This window comes from Varanus komodoensis, unplaced genomic scaffold, assembly GCF_004798865.1.
Source record: "Varanus komodoensis strain SLA01 unplaced genomic scaffold, ASM479886v1 scaffold29_3, whole genome shotgun sequence".
In the NCBI taxonomy this organism is placed as follows: domain Eukaryota; kingdom Metazoa; phylum Chordata; class Lepidosauria; order Squamata; family Varanidae; genus Varanus; species Varanus komodoensis.
Genome location: NW_025335760.1, coordinates 929503 through 950423, shown reverse-complemented (window position 1 = coordinate 950423; position 20921 = coordinate 929503). Strand labels below are relative to the sequence as shown.

Here is a 20921-nt window from a genome sequence, read left to right as displayed (position 1 = left end):
CCCCCCCCCCCCCCCCGCCCCCCGATCCAGGAGCCTTTCGGTCTCTCCATCTGCCCTTGTCTTGGCCCACTGGGCAGCGGCTGCCGCAAGCCGTTTGGGCAGAGGCTGGCGCAGCTTCCACCTCGCACGCTGCCGGCGTTGGATCCGGATCTTCCTGGCAGCACAGGGGCTTCGGGTGCCAGCGGGGAAGCGTCCCTCGACTGTCCGTCTGCCCCAGTGGAGGTGGTGGGTGGGACGCGAGAGCAGGCTGGCTCCCGCTGGAGCCGACGGTTCCCCAGCCACCCACTGCAAGATCTCAAATGGTCTCGATACTTTTGCACTCCCGCGTTTGCTTCAGGCGTTCAAAGACTTCCTTGCAAGTGATAAAATGCGTACAATAAAACAGGTCAACGGGTTTAAAAAAAATCAAGCTTGTAAAAGCAGCACAAGTGAGTCACAGGGGTTAAAAGAGCAGAGTTGGAGCTGATTAAAAGGCCTGGTGTCGGGGGCGGGGGAGGTCTCCTGATGCCCAAATGACGAGTGCCATACGATCTCGCATGGGGTGGGCATTTCACGGGAAAGGCCTCCCTCGAGAAAGGTCCTTGAATCCAAAGCTTGGCTCGTTTCTGCTCCCAACACCCACGCGATTCAGCCTCTGATGCTTTCCAGATGCATTAGACTGCAGTTCCCATCATTAGTCCCAGTCAATATAGCCCAAGGCTCTGGGGAAGATGGAAATCCAATCCAACACATCTGGATGGCACTAAGTGTGGGGGAGTTTGGAGCCTTTGCTTCCTTGGCGTGTGACAGGCCACGTTCTCTGCCATAAGTTCCCTCTCTGTGATGAGTGCTCCATCGCTTCGTGGTCTAAAGTCAATTTGGGTTTTAGGTACCGGTGAAGATTTGCGCAAGCCGCATCCTTGGGGACCCAGAAAAGGCCGGAGCAAGATGGGATGCGCCTTGTCCAGCCCGGACGTCACATCGGACCCGGCTGTCGCCGAAGGGAGGCCCTGCTTGGCGCTGGAGGGCGGTTTGGGTTCGAGCAAGGAAGCGCGGTGCCTGGGCAACGGGGGGACCCTGGAACCCCTCCAGCTCTCGGAGGCCCAGAAGACGCTGGTACGGGAGTCCTGGGAGGTCTTGCACAAGGACATTGTGAGGGTTGGGATCATCGTCTTCATCAGGTAAGGGCTGGTTTCGTGTTTTGTTTGAAGGCAGGCGCCGGAGCCGGAGCTGCGCAGCCTCACAGCGGGTTGGAATTCCACAGGTTCAGCTCACGCGGTTCCCTGGAGGTTACTGTAGGCTCCATCCTGCCCAGGCCAAGGGCTTGATCTGCTGAGTCGCGGGGGGGGCGATTGCTCTGGGCAGCCTTCGGGGAATGGGGGTCACTTTGCCGGGTGCTTTTCAGCCTGTGCGAAACGGATGGACTCGCGTCCACACTGGGCCTTGCAGAGACGAAGCAGCGAAGTCTCGTGTTTTTAGAGAACCGGAGCAACAGCCGTTTTTCAGAGAGCTGACTGAGCTTTGGGAAAGGCCCGGCTTCCCGCACTGTGGTGTCTCACGTTAATTTTGCCCCCAGGGCAAAATTTGCCCTCTTGAAACAACAAAAAATGCCTACACAGGGCAGAGTTGCGAACTGAAAGTGTGTGCGCTCTCCCACGCTGCTCCCAGGGGGCGAGGGAGACCTTTATCGTGTCTCTCTCTAAACTGAGAAGCCAAGCTAGATCGCAGGACGGAAGATGCTCTTTGCCGCTTGTGGGCACACGGTTAGACCCAAGCAGCAGTGGGGCCGGGGAGATACTATGCGGCTCTCGGCAGAGAAGTGAGATTTTGGCCCTTTCCTCCTCTGGAAGGGGCATTTTCTGCCACGGCAACAGAGCTGCAGTGTTTAATTTGCCCCCGGTTAAAATCCTTATTTTCCCCCAAGCTCCTATTTTCCATTCTGGCTGCTGTGAATAGTTTTGCCATTCGGATGAGACAGTTTGGCTTGACGAAGGTGACCTTCAGGGATGCATCTGGAGATCCCAGAGCTGAGCGCTGGGTGCCAGGCTGGCACGTTGCATTGGTGCAAATCAGTGTGAGGTCTGAGACCGTGTCCCCCCCTGCCGGCTGTTATTCCCTCGTCGCAACTCAAGACCTTCCGCCACGTCGTAGCTTCGCCTCTGGCCGCCTCTAACGGAGCATCTCCTTGCTCTCTGCGCAGCCTTCGCTGCTGCCTGAGCTCTGGACACAGGAAGGGGCCAAGTCCCCACGGCTGGACTTGTCTCCTGCAGCTCAGCAGGGCAATCCGTGTCCCCTCGCAGGAAGGCGATCAACGCACCCAATGCAGAAACCCGGATTCAGGGGGCGGGTGGGGGTTCGGGCTTGGCTTGCGTCTCTGCCAAAAGGGAGCTGTTGCCAGCCAGATCTTGATGCTCAGAGAGCACGGCCCCTGCCTAAGAGAAAGCGGGGCGCCTCGTGGGGAGTCCCCAGTGGGTGGCCCTCTGGTGGCGGCCGCCTCCGAGCTGGCCGGATGCTCCGGGCAGGAGCCGCCTGTTGGCTGGGCCATCCGGGAGCTCTGCCTGCTGGAACTGGAGCCTTGGCTCTGCCGTGCTCCGCCTTCTCCTCCTGACCATGAATAGCCGTCCCGGTGCCTCTCTCGAAGGGCTCAGCGCCCTTCAGATACGGATCAGGGTCCTTCAAACCATGTAAGGAAGGGCGGTAAATAGATTTTATTGCAGACGTAAATCTGCCCGACCCACACCTGGCAGGCCCGCCAGCCCGGCTGCTGGGGTCGCCGCCTCCCTGGCGGGTTGGCCGAGGCGGGAGTTGAACCCGTGCCTCCCTCGTAGCTCTGCTCGCTCAAGGACCAAGGGCCCCGAGTTCGAGTCCAGCCAGTGTCACAGGCCCAGGGAGCACCTTATTTGTTAAGTTTACATCCCACCGTTTTTCCTTCCAAGAAACTCACAGACTCCCCCCGCTTCTCAATCTTATCCTTGTAACAACAACCCTGTGAGGTAGGCTGGGCCAAGAGTCTGTGACTGGCCCCAAGTCGCCTGTTGGAGTTTGCACGGGAGGGTTTGCACCATTACCCAAGGTGCTGTGCGGGGTGCTGGCCTCGCCTTGCCCCCTTTGGAGCCCCCCCCCCCGATTTTAGAAGGGCATTTGGGTAAACTTCTAAAGAAGAGCAGTGCAGAGCCGGAGGGAGGGAGGATGCAGCGAAGGGCTTCCAAACACACGTGCGTGGAGGTTGGCAGCGGTTTGTCCTGATTCAGCTGGGAAGATGAGTGCAGTTTGCACATGCTCAGAGGTATTCTTCTGTAGCAGCAAGTTTAGACAGAACCTCAGGTTCCTGTTAGATCAGGAACCGGAGTCCTCTGGATTTTGAGAAATGCAATCAGCAAAATAAGCCCCGGCGTCCTGAGCAAGCGAGAGTGTCCGTCTCCCCTCTCTGAGGAGTGTCTTGGCGCAAGCGACGGCATTGGAGCTGCGCCGCATTTTTCCGGGGTCTGGTTTGTGTCTCGCTATCTCAAGGTGGTGTGGAGGCAGCGAGCCTGGGCCAGGGAGGCAGATAACAGGAAGGGACATCTTCCTCAGGCGGAGGGGCTGGAGGGTGCCCCCTCCCCAGTTTTCTGGAACAGGACCTGGCGATCCCTCGCTGTCGTTCATGGTGGGCGGCTCTCCTTTCGGAGCGGGGCAGCTGGAAGCGCGCGTCCCGGAGCCGCACCAGACGTCTTGCTGGAAGCGCGAAGGACCCGAGCGGGTGTCTCGGGCAGGGGCCCGCTCCTGCGGGTGTCCGTGCTTTGCGTGAGGAGGGCGCCACGGAGGCCAGCGGGGAGAGGCAGCAGGGTGGGACAGGCGCTCCCAGCTCCAGAGAGTCCGGGTGGCCACGGCCGGGCAGGGCAGGGCAGGGCTGGGTGGCCGACCGAATGAATCATGCAGAAGGAGCGTGGGATGCGCTGACCTCCAGATGTTGCTGGACGGCGGCTGCATGAGATCGCGGGGAGCTGCAGGCCGACCGCCTTCCGTTGTGGGACGAGCTCCTGCTTCCAGAATGGGGCTTCGAGGGCGACGACGGACATGCTCTCCTGGAGGCAAGCTCTTGGATCCTGCGGGCTTCTGTCGGACGACCGCTGAGCCATCTCTTGGACGGGCTGCGGCATTAGAGGGCCTCACCTGGACCGAAAGAGGGGAGAGACCTTCTGAGCCGCACAGCAGTGGCGAATGGTAAGCTTTTCTCCGCAAGCTGCTGCTGCTCGTTTCAGCGTTTCTGCTCGCGGCTTTTATGGTGCACCTGCCAGGCCTTCGTCTGGCTGGCTGGCTGGCTGGCCAGCTGTGTGCTCCTTCCTTGGCTGACAGCACAGCCTTCTAGTTCGCCTCCTGAGCTAAGCCAGCATTTCAGCAAGGTTGCTTGTTCGCCTGAAATCAGGGAAAACGTGGCATTTAATTGTGAAATTCTTCTTCTGCATTGGCGCTGTTCTGCTTTACCTCAATGACACCTGGAGCTTATGGATCAAAAAAGCAAGAAAGGAAACACTCTTTGCGTAGCATTCAGACCTCAATTCTGCAATGAATATGAAAGCAGATACTGTGGATTCCCAGCCAGTGAACAACTTGTGTGGAACAACCGAAACACCAAGAGCAGTCCCTGCTTTTCTTCTACATAACCCTTAGGTGGCACTATAGTCGCACAGAGCAGTGCCAACACACAAGTAGCGATGACGGCTTCTTTCACCATCAAAGACAATACTCCCCTTAAGCTGAAAAAGGCTCGTAAAGCGTGCTGTTTTCAAATAGATGCAAAACTGGAAGGTCACGGCGGGTTGTGTACCTGCGAACATCCACAACTAGGCAGCACAACTGCATGATAGACGCTTTGTGCAGGAAAAGCTCTGTCTCCTCCGTCTCCAAGAGCTGCGCAGTGATGGAAGCACTTGGCATGTCCCGGTCGGGGTTAAGTGGTGTTCCTCCTCTGGGTGGTCTGCTGCCTCCCCATCGCCGAATTCCCCTCATCCCTGGCTAGGCTGGGATTCCCAGGATTCTCAGGGGGAGAGCATGGCTGCAAAACTGTTTTCGGACAAACAAGCTCAGGCAGTCCGGGCGTGTTCTTCATGCTGTTCCGAGGCCTGCAGAAACATTGGCCTTTGCGACTGCATTGCAAAATGTGAAAAAGGAAAATAAAGAATAGAGGCTTGATTTTTATAGGAGGGAGGCTAAACCAGGGGACCTGCTGGTGCCAGATGCTGGCTCCAGCCGTGTGATTCTGAGTCGGATCAGCCCCCCGGGGCGCAAAGCGCTGGCTGAAAAGTCCAGGCAGCAGAGGCGGAGTTGGGGGTGGCCAGTCCCCCTGCATTTTGAGCTTGGCACCATCTCCCCCCGCCCCAAGCTGCACGTGTGCCTTTTGTGCTTCTCCACCCTGATCTTTCCTTTTTTCTTAAACTCAACCGCCCTCCTCGCCACGGTTCTGCATCCCGTTTTACAAATGGGGGGGGTCCTTAGGACACTGGGCCCTTTGAAGACAGACCCACCAGGACAGTTTCAGGGCACCTGTGCATCAGCCAGGCCTTGCGCTTTTTCTTCCTCTCCTTTCCTTGCCGTCCTCCATCTCTCTCTCTCTCTCCTCTCTGGGTCTCAGCCGGGATGTTTCCAGTGCCCGGCCAGGAAGGGGGGGTGACGAGACACATCGGTCCTCCAGCTCCAGATAGCACTGCTGGGAGAGCCCCTTCGCGACTCGCTTCTGCCCCCTGCTGGTGCTCCCGCGGGTGGCTGCGCAGCCAGCTTCCTAGCCATCGACACCGCTCCATCCGGCAGCGTTTCGGATGGCCGCAGGCTTCTTCCGCACGCTGCATCCGGAGCAGGCGCGGTTTGAGAACGCTGCTCCCAGACATCCCCTAGGCCACCCTGGAGGCCACTGGCACCCCCTCCCGTGGGGGTCCGTCTCTCCTGCCGCTCTCCCTCCTCTCCTAATTGTTCGGGCTGCCCGGCACGGCGGCGAACGGCCCCGTTAAAGCTGCGTCCATCAGCCAGCGGAGCAGATGGATCGGAGCAGGTGGCGGGAAGGGATTTCTGCCGCTTGACTCCTTCGCTGGTTCCTGGAGCTTTCTAAATCATTGGAAAGACTTTGTCCCACGGTGGAACAGAAGGAGGCGTGACGCCGCAGAAGCGCTCCAGACCCTTCCCATTTGCATCAGTCTGAAGAACATGCCCATTCGGGCGCGTGGCAAGGCTGGCGTGTCGGTCGCCTGGGGCGCCCCCCGCGGTGCTCGCAGGCGACCACCTGGTTCCGGCTGGACCGGCCCCCCTTTGGATTTCGCCGGCATCCCCGCCTGCAGGCTGCCAGACAAGGCATGGCCTTCTGCAGCAGCACCGGCCTTCTTTGCCGATTGCCCCGTAGCCCTGCAAGGTCCCGGAGGCATTCCTGAAAGAGGGGAGTGGGAGCAGCCGGGAACCACTGCGGCACTGGGCGTGGCCCCAGGCCCCCCAGCGCCAAGCACCGGTGAGCTGCAGGGGCGGCAGGACGTCCCTGGGGGCGCTTGCCGGGGGCGGGCGGGTAGCCATTGGCTCTTAAGCTTTGCATTCTTTGCTGAGTTAGGACTGGCTCTTCTTTGCATTCTTTGCTGAGTTTGGATTCCACTTTTATTAAGCCCACACGGAGTAATACCACCACATCAATAGTGTCAAAAATAATAGGATTTTGCATGAACAGGATGTGGGTGGAGGCAGTTCTGAAGCAGATAAACTTGGAGTGACATAACTGAGAAGGATGCTGAAGGGCACATCCAGCTGGCGGGGCTCTGGCCACAGTTGATCCAAGAACTGTCTCGACTCTGGCAGTTGCAATGGTTTTTTTTTTTAATAAGTTTTATTCAAAATAACCCTACAACAAAGAAAAACTAAAAACAACTTCAATCATCAGAAATATCGGACCTGTCGGTCAGCTCCAACGCTTTTTTCCATTTGTGATAACTTAGAAGCAGATTTAAATCTATATGAAATCCCGTTTCTCTAGCCAATGACAAAAAGAGTCCCAGGTTTGACAGAAATCAGTATCTTCTTTCTCCTGCAGTGACACAGTCAGTCTGTCGGCGGTTGTGATGTTAAGGAGCTCCTGAAGCGAGGGCAGAAGAACTCTGCTGGTCCTGCTGTGGGCTAGTTCGTGCTGAACACAATTTCTGTTGACAGAATGCGAAGCTCCAGCAATGCACTGGGTGCCGGAGTCGCTTGCACGGCGGGAGAGAGGGGCTCCGGGGCCAGGCTCGGGGTGTGCCGGGCCCAGGGGCTGAAGGTGCGTTAAGAATTAAGACACCAGGCGTGCCGGCGTGGTTTCATTTGACGCTCATCGCACTAGAAAACTGTTTTAGAACACGCGGAGACATGTGCAGGCTTGCGTGTGACGGGCTGGGGAAAGGGCGTGGGGCTGGGGCGGGTTTTTCAAGACACTTGGACCAAGCGCTAGCAGATACTAGTGGTCTTTGCAGGGCCCCAAGTGGAGAGAGCCCAGTCGCTGTTCAGCTGGTTCTGGTTCTTTAGAAAGCAGCTTGTGAGTGGAGTGAAGAAGTAGCGGATGATCCAAAGTGTTTGGCACCCCTTTGCTCCGCAGTTGAGGGTCCGCTCTTGCGACGCCTGCGTTCCTGGTCCCACGCCCACCATTTTATGGGGCTCTCATTGGATGAAGTTGGGAAGCACATCCTGAAAAGCCTCCAAGGTGCGGTGGGCATTACCTGGTGGGGTTCTTTTAACCCCCTCAGAGGTGGGCCAGCCCCCTTCCCACACATCGGCAAGGGGGCTGGTCTGCGCATCAGATTCCGTGTGGCATGGAAGAAGAGGGTTGTCATACTGTGGGAGCCTGGAACATCCAAGGACAGTGGACGATTCGGAGCAGATAAAGGCAGGACGTGGCTAAATCCAGGAACACGGTGTGACCCGAGTCGTGATGGTCTCAGCTTCAGGACTCGCAAGGGGAGTGGGAATGGCTTTCGGATGAAGAGGTCCTCAGTGGCGAGGAGTTATGATTCCGCCACAAACAGCCCAGAAGCAACGTGTCTCGGAATATCCAGGTCAATAGCGGGAAAGAGCCACAGGCCTGGTTTTGGATTCTCCGGCGTCCTTGTCAGATTCTCAGATGTAAGGACATTTCACTGGAGGCTGGAGCCCCGATCGCCCACTGCCTGGCAGTCCTGATCGCTCCGGCTGGGTGTGGACGCTGGGCGGAGAAGGAAGCGGATCCATGCAGAGCACTGTGCCGGGGGCGGGGGGGGGGGCTTTGCGAATTCCCTGGTCTGACAGGGGGTCCTGGGTCAGATTGAGCCAGAACGTGCCCTGGGAGCGGGTGTGACACAAGCGAAGCTGCTGTGCTTTGGGCGCATCATGGCAAGGCGAGACTCCCGGGGGGGGGGGGCGATCCTGGGGGGGGAAGAAGGGGAAGCCCTGTGCGGGGTGGATCCGCTCCATCAAGGAGGCCGCAGCCCCGAGCTCGCAAGAGCTGGCAGGGCTGTCTGGGCGAGGCACCTCGGCGTGCGCCCAGCACAGCGGGGCCGCGCGTTGGGGGCGGCTGGGCAGCGCGGCTTGGGACGCAGCGGCCGGCTGGCCAGCCCCGGGCCGACCCGGCAGATGCTTGGCCTGCAGCAGGCAGCACCTGATCGGCCCAGGTTGTTTGCGCAGTTCGCCCCCGGTGGCCCCAGGCCGGATTCTGTCTCACGGACGGACGAGGCCCCGAATAGCTGCACAACAGCTCCCAGGCGATCTGCCGGCTCGCATGTTGGTTGCTCCGTCGTGGGGGCTGGCTGGATGGAAGCGTTCCTGGAACAGGCTGCCGGGATCCGAGCCCTGCCAGGCCTGCCAGCCGGCGGGAGGAGGCGGCTTTGCCTCCGGCCCTCTTTGAAACCCACGAAACCGAGCGAGCGACGGAGGCACAGCCAGGGTGGTACAGCCACCCAGACAGTCCCCGATCTCCCCTCCCTCCCCCTCTCCCCGAAGTCTCCCAGAGCCTCGCCCAGCCTCGGATGCCACATTCCCACTGCTGAGTCGGAGTGTCCGCAGCCCCGGTGGGGCGCCCCACATTTCCACGGCTGCCGAGATGTTCTCCCAGGGCCCGCAGGCCTGTTCTGCTTGTTGGACAAAACAGCAGAGTCCAAAGGCTGCCTTTGAACTGGGGGGAGCAGAGTTGGGGAGAACCTGCCAAGGCTAAGTCCCCGGGGGCCCTAATGCTCCAGCATGAGGCACCTCGCCGTGTTCCTCCCCTCTGGGGGTCCCGTGCTCTGCGCAAGAGGGTCTTGGCTCTGCTGAGGGGCCTCCCCGGGGACGGGCTTGCTTCCCAGCCCAGTTCCCTGTGGTGGCGTTTGTCCTTGCGGCTCGGCACCGGGCTCCTCGGGGAACTGCCTCCCCTGTGAACCGCCCCAGCCCTTGTCCCTGCCCAGGTGCCCCCCTGAGCCTGCCAGAAGTGCCCCAGGTAGAGCAAGCGGGGTCTTCTCTGGGCCTTGCTCCTCACAGTGGCCAGCCTGCACGGGCCGCCTTCTGTTTTAGGCATCCTGTGAGGCATGTTTATTCTCCAGGCATTTAGTGGGTTGCATTTCAAATACTGGAAAGGTGCGGCGCTGAAACTCCACTGTTTTAAGAGTGGCTTCGTCATTCCTTGGCCTCGGTGGAGCTCTTGGATATTTGGTTGAGCGGGGTTATGTTTTAACTGTGCCTCTGGGACAGAGAGGGCAAGGAGTGGCAAAGGCATGTCTGGAGGCAGCCTTCCCAAAGGGACACCCGGTTAGGACTGCGGCTCCTAACGTCGCGCCATGACGCGTCTGCGGGCTCCCCGGTTGGGAACGCTGGCCCAGATGGACCGCCGGTGTTCTCCCGGGGTCGCCACTGTGTCCGGCGCCCTGACAGCCTCCTGCTCCTTCTCCAGGCTCTTCGAGACCCACCCGGAGTGCAAAGACGCCTTCTTCCTCTTCCGAGACATCGAGGACTTGCAGCAGCTCCAGATGAACAAGGAGCTGCAAGCTCACGGGCTCAGGTAGGCCACGGGTCCACGTCCCCCGGGTCCGGGTCACGCACCCGCCTTCTCGCCGGCGGGTCAGGGGGCCTTGGCTGGTTTGTGGGGCTTCGGGCGCCCCCATCAGCCGCTGCAGTCCCCCTTGCGGGGCGGGGGGCAAGCGAGTGCCTCCCTCGCCTGCAGCGCACGGCTGGGGTGACCTGTGCAGGTTTCGGCAGGGGAAAGGCTCACGGCCGCCAACTGCGCATGCTCCCGGCAGAGCGCATTGTGCGAGAGCTTTGCAGGCGCGCCCATGGCGGCTGGGCCAGGCCCGCAGGTGGAGGGCGGAGGTGGTGAGCAGCGACCCCGGGTGCCAGGGGCAGCGGGGGAGGCAGTTGCGCTCAGGGAGGGCACAGCGACGGGGTCTCCCATGCCTTCGCTGGTGCTCGCTGGAGGGGAGGTAAACGTGTCAGGGTGGGAGGCCGGGAGGGGGGCATGGCATCGCTGCTCGCCTGGGCCAGGGCGGGCCAGCCTGGCTTTGGCCCTTGCCCTGAGACCGGAGAGAAAGGGCGGGTCGGATCGCGTCCCGTGGGGCAGGGCGGGGGAAAGGATCCAGGCCGTGCCGGACGGGGCTGCGCTTCCCAGGGGTTGTGGCTCGCTGCCGGGAGCAGCCGTGGACTCTCAGCCCCGTCCCAGAGGGCTCCACGTTCTTTCGCACGCCACTGAGTGACAGAGCCGGGGTCAGACGCTTCCTTGTTGAACCACGAGCCCCAGAAACATCAAGATGTTAAGGAGCAGAGTAAACCGCGCACTGGTGACCTGGATTCTGCACGTGTGTCCGCAGCCCTTTTCCAAGTTCTTGGGCAGTTGCTGCGCGGGAGCCGCAAAGTTCGCTTGAGCTGACAAGACGCTGGGACTCACAGGCGCGCCAGAGTCAAGCTGCGGGGTCTTTCCCTCTGGGCCTCCCGCCTGCTCCACGTCCACAAGGAAGGTCTTCAACTATTTGCCCCAAAGAAATCGGCCCCAAGGGTGCCAGGGGCAGTTTGCCTGCCGGCAGAGGCCGTACCCAAAGAAGCCACGGCGGGCTTATGCATTGCATTTATTTATTGCAAGCATTTGTACCCCGTCCTTCCGCCAAGGCTGGTGCACAGTTGCTCAGCCGCAGTCCTCCGGTGGACGATTGGCCATCTGCCGCTTGCCGGGCGTTCCCCCCCCCCCCCCCGTGGCCCTTTCACCTGTGCCCAGCACCCAGCGCGTCCGCGGCCGGGGTGCTTCAGGGCTCGGGGCTTCCTCCCTTTTCCGGCTCCGGGGGGAACTTTGCCAGCCCCCTGCCTGGCGCCCACCTGCAAAGGCTTTCAGAAATAGGACTTGAATCCAGCACGCGCGTGTTTCTAAAGCCTTTCGCGGCACCTTCGTGCTCCGGCCACAGGGCGATTCCTCTTATTTCTTAAAAAAAGCTCTTGCTGCACATCTGCCCTGGAGTTCATAACCAATGACATTCCCCATCCATGGGTGCCTTTTGATTATGACTTATTTTTATGATGCAGTAGAAAAACAAGCAGACCGCACCATAAAAAGAAGGAAACCAGTATTTGAACAGTGTTCAAGAGAACGATCGACAGCACTAGTTAGTTGGGCATTGTGGGTTCCTTTAATTATGGAGCGGACTAGTCTTATTAAAAAGCAGTGCAGCATTTCCTTTGGCGAAGGCGCTACAGGCAACCTCATATTTATTCACGTGTAAGTTAGGCCAAAGGGCACCTGTTGAAAAATGGGAAACTTCATTTAATCTTCCATCCAGCGTGTTGTTGCAGGTGGCTCATTTATCCTTCCAATGTTGTAATATTAGTCTTTTAGCTGTCAAGAGGACGTGGAAAAGCCACTGATGTTGACCTTGCGTTAGATTCCATCCATGGGCAGCTCATGCAAAAACAGTGTATCTTCAAAGGTTAAAGAACTTCCCAGGAATTATCCAAATTATTCCTCCTTCCAAAGTGAGCTGCCATTGGGCGTTGTGAAAACGAATGAGAGAGAGATGCATTAGCAGTTTTGCATCTCCAACAACAGACTGGTTTAATTAGAACCACAGAAACAGAGCGAGTCGGGACGGCCCCCCCCTCGGCCATCTAGTCTGACCCCCGGCCTCAGCCTGCTCTGCTCATGACATGCCCACCATGTGCATGTCCAACCTGTATTAAACCCATACTAAAGAGCGTCCGACCTACTTGAAACATCCATTTTTGCTGAATTAAGTATGGCCTGAGAGCCATAATCCCTTATGAAACAGATAATAGTGAAGCGTTCCTTTGGCTGGAAAATACAGGCTGTTCCAGTTCAGACTTTGTTATTGCATTCCGGTTATTAATTCCATTCTTCCGGTGGTGTCATCGCTATTCACTGCTATTAACTATCTGCAAACATAAGCTGTAAGTTGAAGTAGATTTTTGCTCTCACAGGTAGCTCTGAAGCTGCAAAATCAACAAGATCAAACCTCTATTCTAACAAAATTTCAGTCGCAGGTATGGTCACGCAGCTCAACCTGCCCTTTTTATTCAGCTGCTGCAAAGCAGACAATGGCCAAAAATGATCATCACAACCCAGGAACTGATCCAAAGTGAAACTCTTCCTATCTGCCCCGAATCAGTTAATTTTGCATGTGAAAATACGTTAAACTGCATTTGATATGAAAACGTGTTCCGCAGCTGGAGGTATGGCAAGAGATCAGTGCAGTGCAGCTGGGAACAGGACCCAAAAATGCAGAATCCGAAACTGACTAGGGAGAGTAATTTTCCAGTTTAAATGGAAAAGGCCACGCTGAGTGCAAGTTAACAAATGGACCCGATGGAGCCACGAAGGGTCAAATCCACCCTTTCGTATCCTTTTCGAAGATACTTGCGGTAGGATGGAGCGCCATAAGAATTTGCAGAACGTTAACCCTCTGAAAATACTTGCCCTGCTCTTGTGCGTTGTTCTTTGAGGCTTCCCCCCTCTTTTAACCCCTCTGCAAAATTGCCACGGCCCCGAATTGGGGCCACAGAAGGCTTCCTGCCACCCTCACCGGGCAACTGTGCAGCCTTTGGTCCAACCCATGTCGAAGTCACCTCGCCCCGTTCAGATGTTGCCACAAGCCACCCGGAACAACCCAGCAACAAGCCGTTAGCTGTTGAAGATGCAGCTGCCCTTTGCTCACGAAAAGGGGGTGGCGAGCTTTGCACCCCCTCCAAGCAAGACCCTCATCTTTCTTTTTCTTTGGTTCCCCTGACCCTGCACAGTTTACCCTTTTCCTTAGGACTTTCCCAAATTTTGCATCCCAGCCTCTTTGCAAGGAGAAAGGTGCTGTCGCAGCTGCCAAGAAATAGCAGCAGGAAGCGAGCTGTCAAAACGCTGGGTCTACTTTACAAGGGGAGCTTTGCCGGGGCTATGCACAGCTTCCTGTGTCCGTGTAGCTAGCTGTCGAAACGCCTTTTCCTTAGAATCGGGGTGGGGAGCATATTTGCTCTTTCCCAGGCCTGAGAGGCTCAGGGAAACATGCAAGCCGAGCAGCCATCGTCACAGGACAGGAAAAACAGACAAGAAGACAAAGGAGTATCTTTCCATGAAGAGGGTGTCAATCTCACTGCCCCATTTCCATGTACAAACATCACCCGCACCTTCGTTTCCTGACGGCTCTCCTCTTAACGGCTGTCGAGCAAAGAAAAGCCCATTGGCAGCCTCTGTGGGCGCGTCGTCAGGGTCGCTGCTGGCTGCCCTGGGACGGCTGGCTCCCCCCGCAGAGGTTTTCACTCTTGCGCAAGCTTGAGCAGTAGTGGCCGTGTGACTATGGTTTAAAAAACGAAACACGATGAAAAGGTTTGCAAAGCGGAGACCCTCGGCTTGTGCCCGAAGGGCTCTCGCTTTCGGGGGGGACGCGCGTCGGCCTCGCCCAGCCCCAGGGAGCAGCTTCAGCCAGCGTCGCTCTGAGCAGGCGGCTTTGCTGGAACACGATCTCGCCAATGAACTTGACCGAGAGAGGCCAAGAAGCCGGCAGGACTTAGAGAGTCCTTGGAGCCACTTTCATGGTGGAATATAAGTTGCCTAAATATATATAAATTAAGTGCTGTGACTAATTTAGACTGGGGTCAAGGGTTAGGTCTCAGACCATTTGGTGGATTTCATTTCAAAATGTACATCCAACTGTGCAGCTGAGCATTTGTGGAACATAAGCGTCCCCCTCCGGACTTAAATCGCTCTTCTGGCTACGTTTTGCCGTTGACCCCATCGCCGGTGGGGGTTGTGGGAAGATTGTTCCTATCCTCCAAAGAGTAGGCAGGCAGTGGGGCAGACTGTTCCAATCCTTGCTCCACAACTCCACCAAGCCCCCCTCCCCACAAAGCATCCGAGCTGCTCCGTGCTCCATGTTTAGGGCTGAATTGCTGCCCTTTTGCTTACAAATGACCCCAAATTATTGGGGTTCCACATTTTCTCTCATGTTCCGCCATGTGCTTTCCACAGGCAGAAAGAGGTTCCTAAGTGGGGAGATCGGAAGGAGCTGTTTGCTCTGACCAGCGATTCTGGGGTCAAGATGCCTCGGCGTGGGGCGGTATAAAGTTGCAAGGAGCTGGAAGGCAAACAGGCTGCTTGCCGCAGCATCTCTGGCCTGCTAGTCTTTTCTCCATTGGTAGCTGTCCCCACGTTTCCTGACAAACCTCCCCTAGATGCCATCTTTCAAAAATAAATAGCCATGGTTGGAGTTTTATGAAAGAAAATCAGTTCCCTCAACAGCCAAGATCACAGTAAAGCACAAAAAAACCCCAAAATTACGGGAAGGAATGGTTTGTATACAATTCTTCAGAGTGAAAAGAGATGTTTATGTAACGTCTTCCTATTAATCTCGATTGTACCAATACATCAAAAGGGGTGGGAGGCAGCTGTGCTTCTCTAATGGAACCGATGGACTTGGCTGCCTGACGTGTAAGAACCATCAGAATCCCGTCCTGCCGCGGACTCTTCGCCAGCCTACGCCGGTCCAGTCGTCTTTGTTTTCTCTTTTTACATTCTGTCCAGTTCATCCTAGGACGAGGCTCCCTTCTTTCAGGGGCATCCTTGATTAGCTTTCAGAAGGTTTCTGATAGACTGGCAGAATCGCGGAGGTGAGGCTGATCTCAGAGGCCATCTAGCCCGGCCCTTGTCTATGCAGGAAAGCCAGCACGGCACCTTTGCCGCCAGGTGGGCGCCGGTCCCCTGCTCAAAAACCCGATGGAGGAGGCCCCACAGCCCTCCAAGACGGCCAGCTCCTCCCCCAGGGCCATCAGGAAGTTCTCAATGCTCAATGAAATCGATTTGTCTTGCCATCCAAGCCCGTCCGGCCTGATCCTGCCTCCGGTTTGCTCGCCCATCTTTGCAGTGCTGCTCCAGATATGGAGGGTGGCTGCCGGGCCAGCTCTAAGTGGGTGTCTTCCCCAGCCTAAACACACTCCGCTCTGTCTGCCTTTTCCTCGCAGGACGTGCTCTCCGGGCCTGTGCGGTCCCCCCCCCCCCCCCCCCCCGGGCCTGTCCCAGTTCCTTAATGCCCTTCTCAAAGAATGGTGCTCAGCTCCTCTTCGTTGCCTCTGACATGGGGCTGGACCTCCAGGCCAGCCGCTGGCCTCCCCGCGCCTGACCCCTCAACTGAATTCCGCCGTAGACCAACCCAAACCTCTTAATACTCACACGGCTGCTCAGCCAGAGAACTACTAATAAAAGAGATTTATTGTAGCCAGGGATAACTTGGCCACCGTAATCTGTGCACCAGAGCTGCTCTGTTTATGGTGCTGCCCTTGGGACTAGTTTGGAAGTTGCATCTTGCATGGAACACAGTAGCAAGATTTGCTGGCAGAACACGTGCCCACACGTACGATATCTCTCCTGTGCAGAAAACCAGCGGCAGCGGTCGAGCGGGCCGTGCTCGAGGTGCTGCGGCGATTCGGGGGGTCCTTAAAGGACTCGGGACGGGGCTCTCGGCACAGCCTGCCCTGGTCTCTTCTCTGCCCATCCGATGCTGCATCGAGGCACATTTGGCCGTGGAGGAGGGCAGGGCCTCCTTGGTCACGGCACCGGCCAGACAGAATGCTCCCCCCCCGAGAGATTTGGCAATCCCCTCGGGTGGAGGGCTTCCCACAACACTGAGGGCATGTTTGCTTGGCCTGGCACTTCCCTCGGACCTGCATTAATTCGCATTGGCTGCTATTGATAATTTATTACAGCTTTATTAATTTATTTAATGTGGCGCCGCTCTGCTGAGCAGAGCTAACAAGACCCATCCATCCCTAGCCAGGAGCTCCCCAAATCCGGAAACCAGTCCTGCAGCCGGATTTCCGGAGACCTGCCTCCCGGCCCGTGCATGTTCCCAGATCCACCTTCCCTCTCGGTCTCGCCTGCACTGTCCTTCCGTTGGCAGGGTGATGTCGTTCGTGGAGAAGAGCGTGGCGCGGCTGGACGAGGAGGGCAAGCTGGAGCTCTTGGCCTTCGAGCTGGGCAGGAGCCACTGCCGGTACAGGGCTCCTCCCAAGTATTACGAGGTAAGAAGAGCGAGGGCGGACACACGCTCGCCCCCACCAGGGCAGAGGGGCCCAGGGCTGTGCTGGGCAGCCGGACGATCCAGACAGACGGGCGGATTCTGTGCAAGATGGCTTCTCTCCCCTCTTGGGAACCCAGGCTGGGCAGGGCACTAACCCGTGGTTTATTTAACCCATCGTGAAGCCACGGTTTGTCGCTCTGTCAGAGTTTGTCTGGCAGACCAGTGAGCAAATTGTGGCTCCTTTTCCGGGTGCCTGGGTGGTTTGCGTCTCTCCTCCTCGGTGTGTTCCTCCCTTTGCTCTGAAGGGCTTCGTGGCACTGCAGGACCAGGCACAGAATGGCAGGCAGCGGGCCGCTCTTTGCCGTCTCCCCTGTGCCACGGTGAAACAAGCCCAGCGTGGCTCCAGGTTCAAGCATGCGCAGGCCACGCCCCACCGCCGGCCATCGCTTGGCTCCCACGGCACAGCAGCGCTTCCCGAGTGTCCGTTGGGTCAACCCCGGCGGTTTTGCAGGCACAGAGGAGCCATGAGCATCGCAGAATCGCAGCGCGGGGGGGGGCCCAGGAGGCACCGGGCGGGACGCCAGGCTACACCCTCCCTCTCCGGGGGCTGGCAGCCGCATCTTCCGTTCCCCCAGCCATCCTCGGGCGTGGGTCCCGCCGTCGTGCTGCCCCCACGGCCAGGAAGGGCATCCCCCAGCTGTTCACTCAGAATGGGCATGTCTCACACCCGCTGCCCCTCCCAGGTAGGCCTCCCAGAAGTCGCTTCCGTGGTGTACGGATTGGGTGCCTGGGTTGCCTTTCTGGGTGGTCCGTGGCCAACAAGCCACGGGCCATCCGTGTGGCTGACTTTGCCTGCTGTGACAACCCAGAACTCGGCCACCCGTGGGTTCGATCCACCAGGCTTGGAATTCTGCGCAAAGAGGGTCCGTGGGTTGACCTTTGTAATGCCGCATTTTTAAATGCATCACCAGATTTCGTTGGATCGCTGCTCTGTTTCAAAAGAGTCGAATGGGACCCAGGGAACTGGTTTTATGGGTATGTGATGTGACGACACCTGCCTAAAATGACAGCTTTTCCTCCTTCCCTCATTTTCCTTTCAGTACGTTGGGGCCCAGTTCATCCAAGCTGTCCGGCCCATTCTGAAAGAGGAGTGGACTCCACAGGTTGAGAAGGCCTGGGAGGTAAGGGCGTTTCGCCAGATTAACATGGCTGGGAGCCACCCCGAAGGCGAGGAAGCTAAGCCCCCTGCCATAAAGTCTCTTCGGGATATACATAAGTCGCCTTTTGGTGTCACGGTGACTTTCGGCAATGCTTTTAAAAGGCACAAGCAGATCATGACATTTCCGAATGATTATCTGAATGTTTCATGCTAGAGGACAAGGTTGACATAGTCAAGCGGAAATGAACGCCGCCCCTATATCCGTTTTGGCCCAGTCAAACACACACAAACATCTCGCAGGATTAACTATAAACTGAGATTAGAATCTGGTCACGATTCATGCTGAAGTCGGAGGATAAATTTGGAAGACACGCACCAAGCAGCTGCACGAGCGTTTGCCAATGCTCCCCAGGCGGGCTGATCGGCCGGCCAGCCCCGCCGTGGGGCAAGCTGAGCCGTGGCCTCAGGCGGCGAATGCTGGGGGGGCGCGGGGGGCGAATGGGGTGCCGCTGGCCTTTGCTGCACCCACTGAGCTGATCTGCATCTTCCGGGGAGGTGGGAGAGGATGCGCGGCCTGGTGGGGGGCTGTGGGGCATGGAACTGGGGGCGCTGCCCTCGCCCTGCACCTCCGGCAGGCAGGAATCCTGGGCTGGGCTTCCAGGCCAGACGCAGGGAGCCAGCGAGGGGGGAGCGGGGTGCAGGGCCTGAGGCCGGCCTGGTCAGGAGGGTCCTCGCCCTGCTCCCCGAGACCCGAAACAGGCATTCCTCGCGTCCTTTAACAGGAAGCAGCCTTCCGTGGTGTCGGCCTTCTGCCCTCCAGCTGCGGTGCACTGCAACACCCAGCATCCCCAGCCAGTTTGGCCATGGGCACGGGAGTTGGAGTCCAAGCCATGCAGGGGGCGGTGGGGTTGCCGAGGCGAGGGCAGGGCGTTTCTCCCGCTCGCGTGGCTGCCACGAGCTCTGGGTGCCGGCACGAGGCTGCGCTGCGGGGTGCGTGGCTGGCAGGCCCTCTTCCGGTCCACACAGCCAGGGCACGCGAGAGAGAGAGCCCATGTGGCTCAGTGCGGGGGGAGCTGGACTGGGGGGCCAGCAGAGCCGGGTTCTCCCCCCCGGCCTGGATCTCCTTTGGGCCAGCCACAAGTACCCCGCCGAACCTTCCTCACAGGGGTGTTGTGTGCCTCCCCTGGAGCGGAGGGCTGCCTGAGCCCTCGGGTTCCTTGCCAGGGGAGAAAGGACAGGCTGTCCGTGCGACTCGGGAATGACGCGTGTCTGTCTTCTCCCGCTGCCCCTTCCTCCTCCCCCCAAGAGCCTCTTCAGGTACCTGGTGGCCACCATGCGAAGGGGCTTCTACGAGGAAGAGAAGGCGACGGAGGCCCGCCAGTCCCTCTCTGCGCAGAAGGCCGGCGCTGCATCCACCCCGAGCAAGGCCTAGCCAGCGAGCCCGAGCCCTGACGTGGCCACCGGAGCGCCTTCCCAGGCCGTGGGGCTCCCAGCGTGCCTCCGACGTTGTCCGCAGGAGCTGCGTTGCTGCCAAGACCGGGGTTGGCGGAGAATTTGGGGCAGGGGCTTTGGGACCCGGGATTCTTGCCATGGGCACCGCTCTTCCGTGAGATCCTTCATACCAGCTTTTTCACATGAATCCCCACACATGGGGGGGACATGTTGGAAGCGGCACAGTGCGCAAGCGCCCTGCGGGGCTCCGGACATGCCGTTTGGCACCCGGCCGGGCAGGTGCCGCTTTCGCTGACCCGGCAAGGCTTCCAGTGCGGCTGGGGCCCGTTCGGCCGTGCCCGCTTCTTTCCAGTGGATCCAGCACAGCTGTCGTCCCGCTCCCAGCCCAGCGGTCCTGAATGGGGGCATCTCTTTGAGGCAACAGGCCCCCCGACTGTGAATCTGAGGGTCGCCGCTGGGAAGGGCTGGTGGGGTGGGCAGGGCACCCTGGTGGGAGGAATGGGGACCGCGAGGTGCCGCCTCTGTGCAGGTGGGGCTGGGCTCCTGAACTGGCTCGCCTTGGCATGGAGGCTGGGCGGGGGCTCCGGTCAGCGAAGCAGCACCGGCCGCTCGCTGCAGCCCCCCGTCCAGCTTCTCCACACCCTCCAGGGCTGCAAGGGAACCGCAGAGGTGCCTCTCGGGGCTTTCCCACCTGAGAGATTTTTCGTGTGCTCCTCATTCCCTTCTTGTGGATGTTAAGTGTTCTTTGGAGGACATCTTGACCGTCCGGTTTTGCTCCTGTGTCTAATCAGCACTTCTGGTGAGTTTGTGGAGCAGGAAAATGCTGTGCTATGTAGGAAAGCGAAAGGAAATGCTATTTCCACTTGTCTAATTGTGCTATCGGGCTGTGCCACAGTGCCACCTAGAGGTCAAGTGGTGGAAAAGCAGGAAAGGACATGCAGCTCTTCGAACGCTGGGGAACCAACCCTGCCACAAAATACAGCAGATTTTAAACCAGCCAGGTAGCAGCCTTTTGTTCAAAAGCGCCCAGGTGGCTCAGTCCCCAGTTGGCTAAAAGATCTGGCATTTCTTCATGCTGCGAGAAACAGGGACTGTCTCCAGAGTAAAGCTTTCAGGGATTCCATTCCTTTGGTCATGCTTTTTAATGTTAGTGTTTTTCATGCGCTGTTTTGGATTTGCTTGCCGTTTAGGTAATTGGGTTGTATTTAAATGCAGTGTTGCTTTCCTATGAATGCTTTATCTGCAGAATATCCTCAGACCCGTTTTCAGCTTTCTCTTTAATGCTGCATTTAGGGCTGTAACCTGGAAGTAGTTCAGATTAAAAGCATTCTGGTCAGCTGAAGCAGGTCCATTTTAAAAGAGGTGCCTCTCCTTGAATCCGAGAGACACGGGAAAGCTTCTTTTCAGATGCTGCCGTGGAAGGCAAGTGCTTCCTTTAAGAACAAGGTGTGCTTTTCGTTTGCTCTCCAATTTTGCTTTTGTTTCTGTTTGGGTTCCCCGTACAATAATATCGGCACATGCATCTGCCTCCTATGCGATGCTAAAAACACTGCAAAACTATGATGCGGTTAGTAAAAATCAACACCATAAAAAGCATCTCAAAATGTACATGCCAAGTAGCATGAGAAAGAGGCCAGTCTAATTTTTTTAAATTTCACAGTTATCAGTAAAAAAAGAAAAGCATCTGTAATCAAAGACATGGAAATGGAGGTAGTGACAGATTTTATTTTCCTGGGCTCCAAGATCACCGCAGGCGGGGAGTGTAGCCAAGAAATTAAGAGACGCTTGCTCCTGGGGAGGAAAGCGATGGCAAATCTAGACAGCATACTAAAAAGCAGAGACATCACCCTGCCAAC

The 20921-nt window shown here is 57.8% G+C and overlaps 1 protein-coding gene across 1 annotated transcript; it reads left to right on the top strand.

Annotated features, from left to right (window-relative positions):
• Positions 1-927: 927 nt before the first annotated feature.
• LOC123026174 (neuroglobin-like) lies at positions 928-19045 on the top strand. Its single transcript, XM_044435482.1, has 5 exons — positions 928-1160; positions 9854-9961; positions 16335-16455; positions 17555-17635; positions 18920-19045. Exons 1-5 carry the CDS (start codon positions 928-930, stop codon positions 19043-19045), a joined length of 669 nt encoding a protein of 222 aa, XP_044291417.1.
• Positions 19046-20921: the final 1876 nt, after the last annotated feature.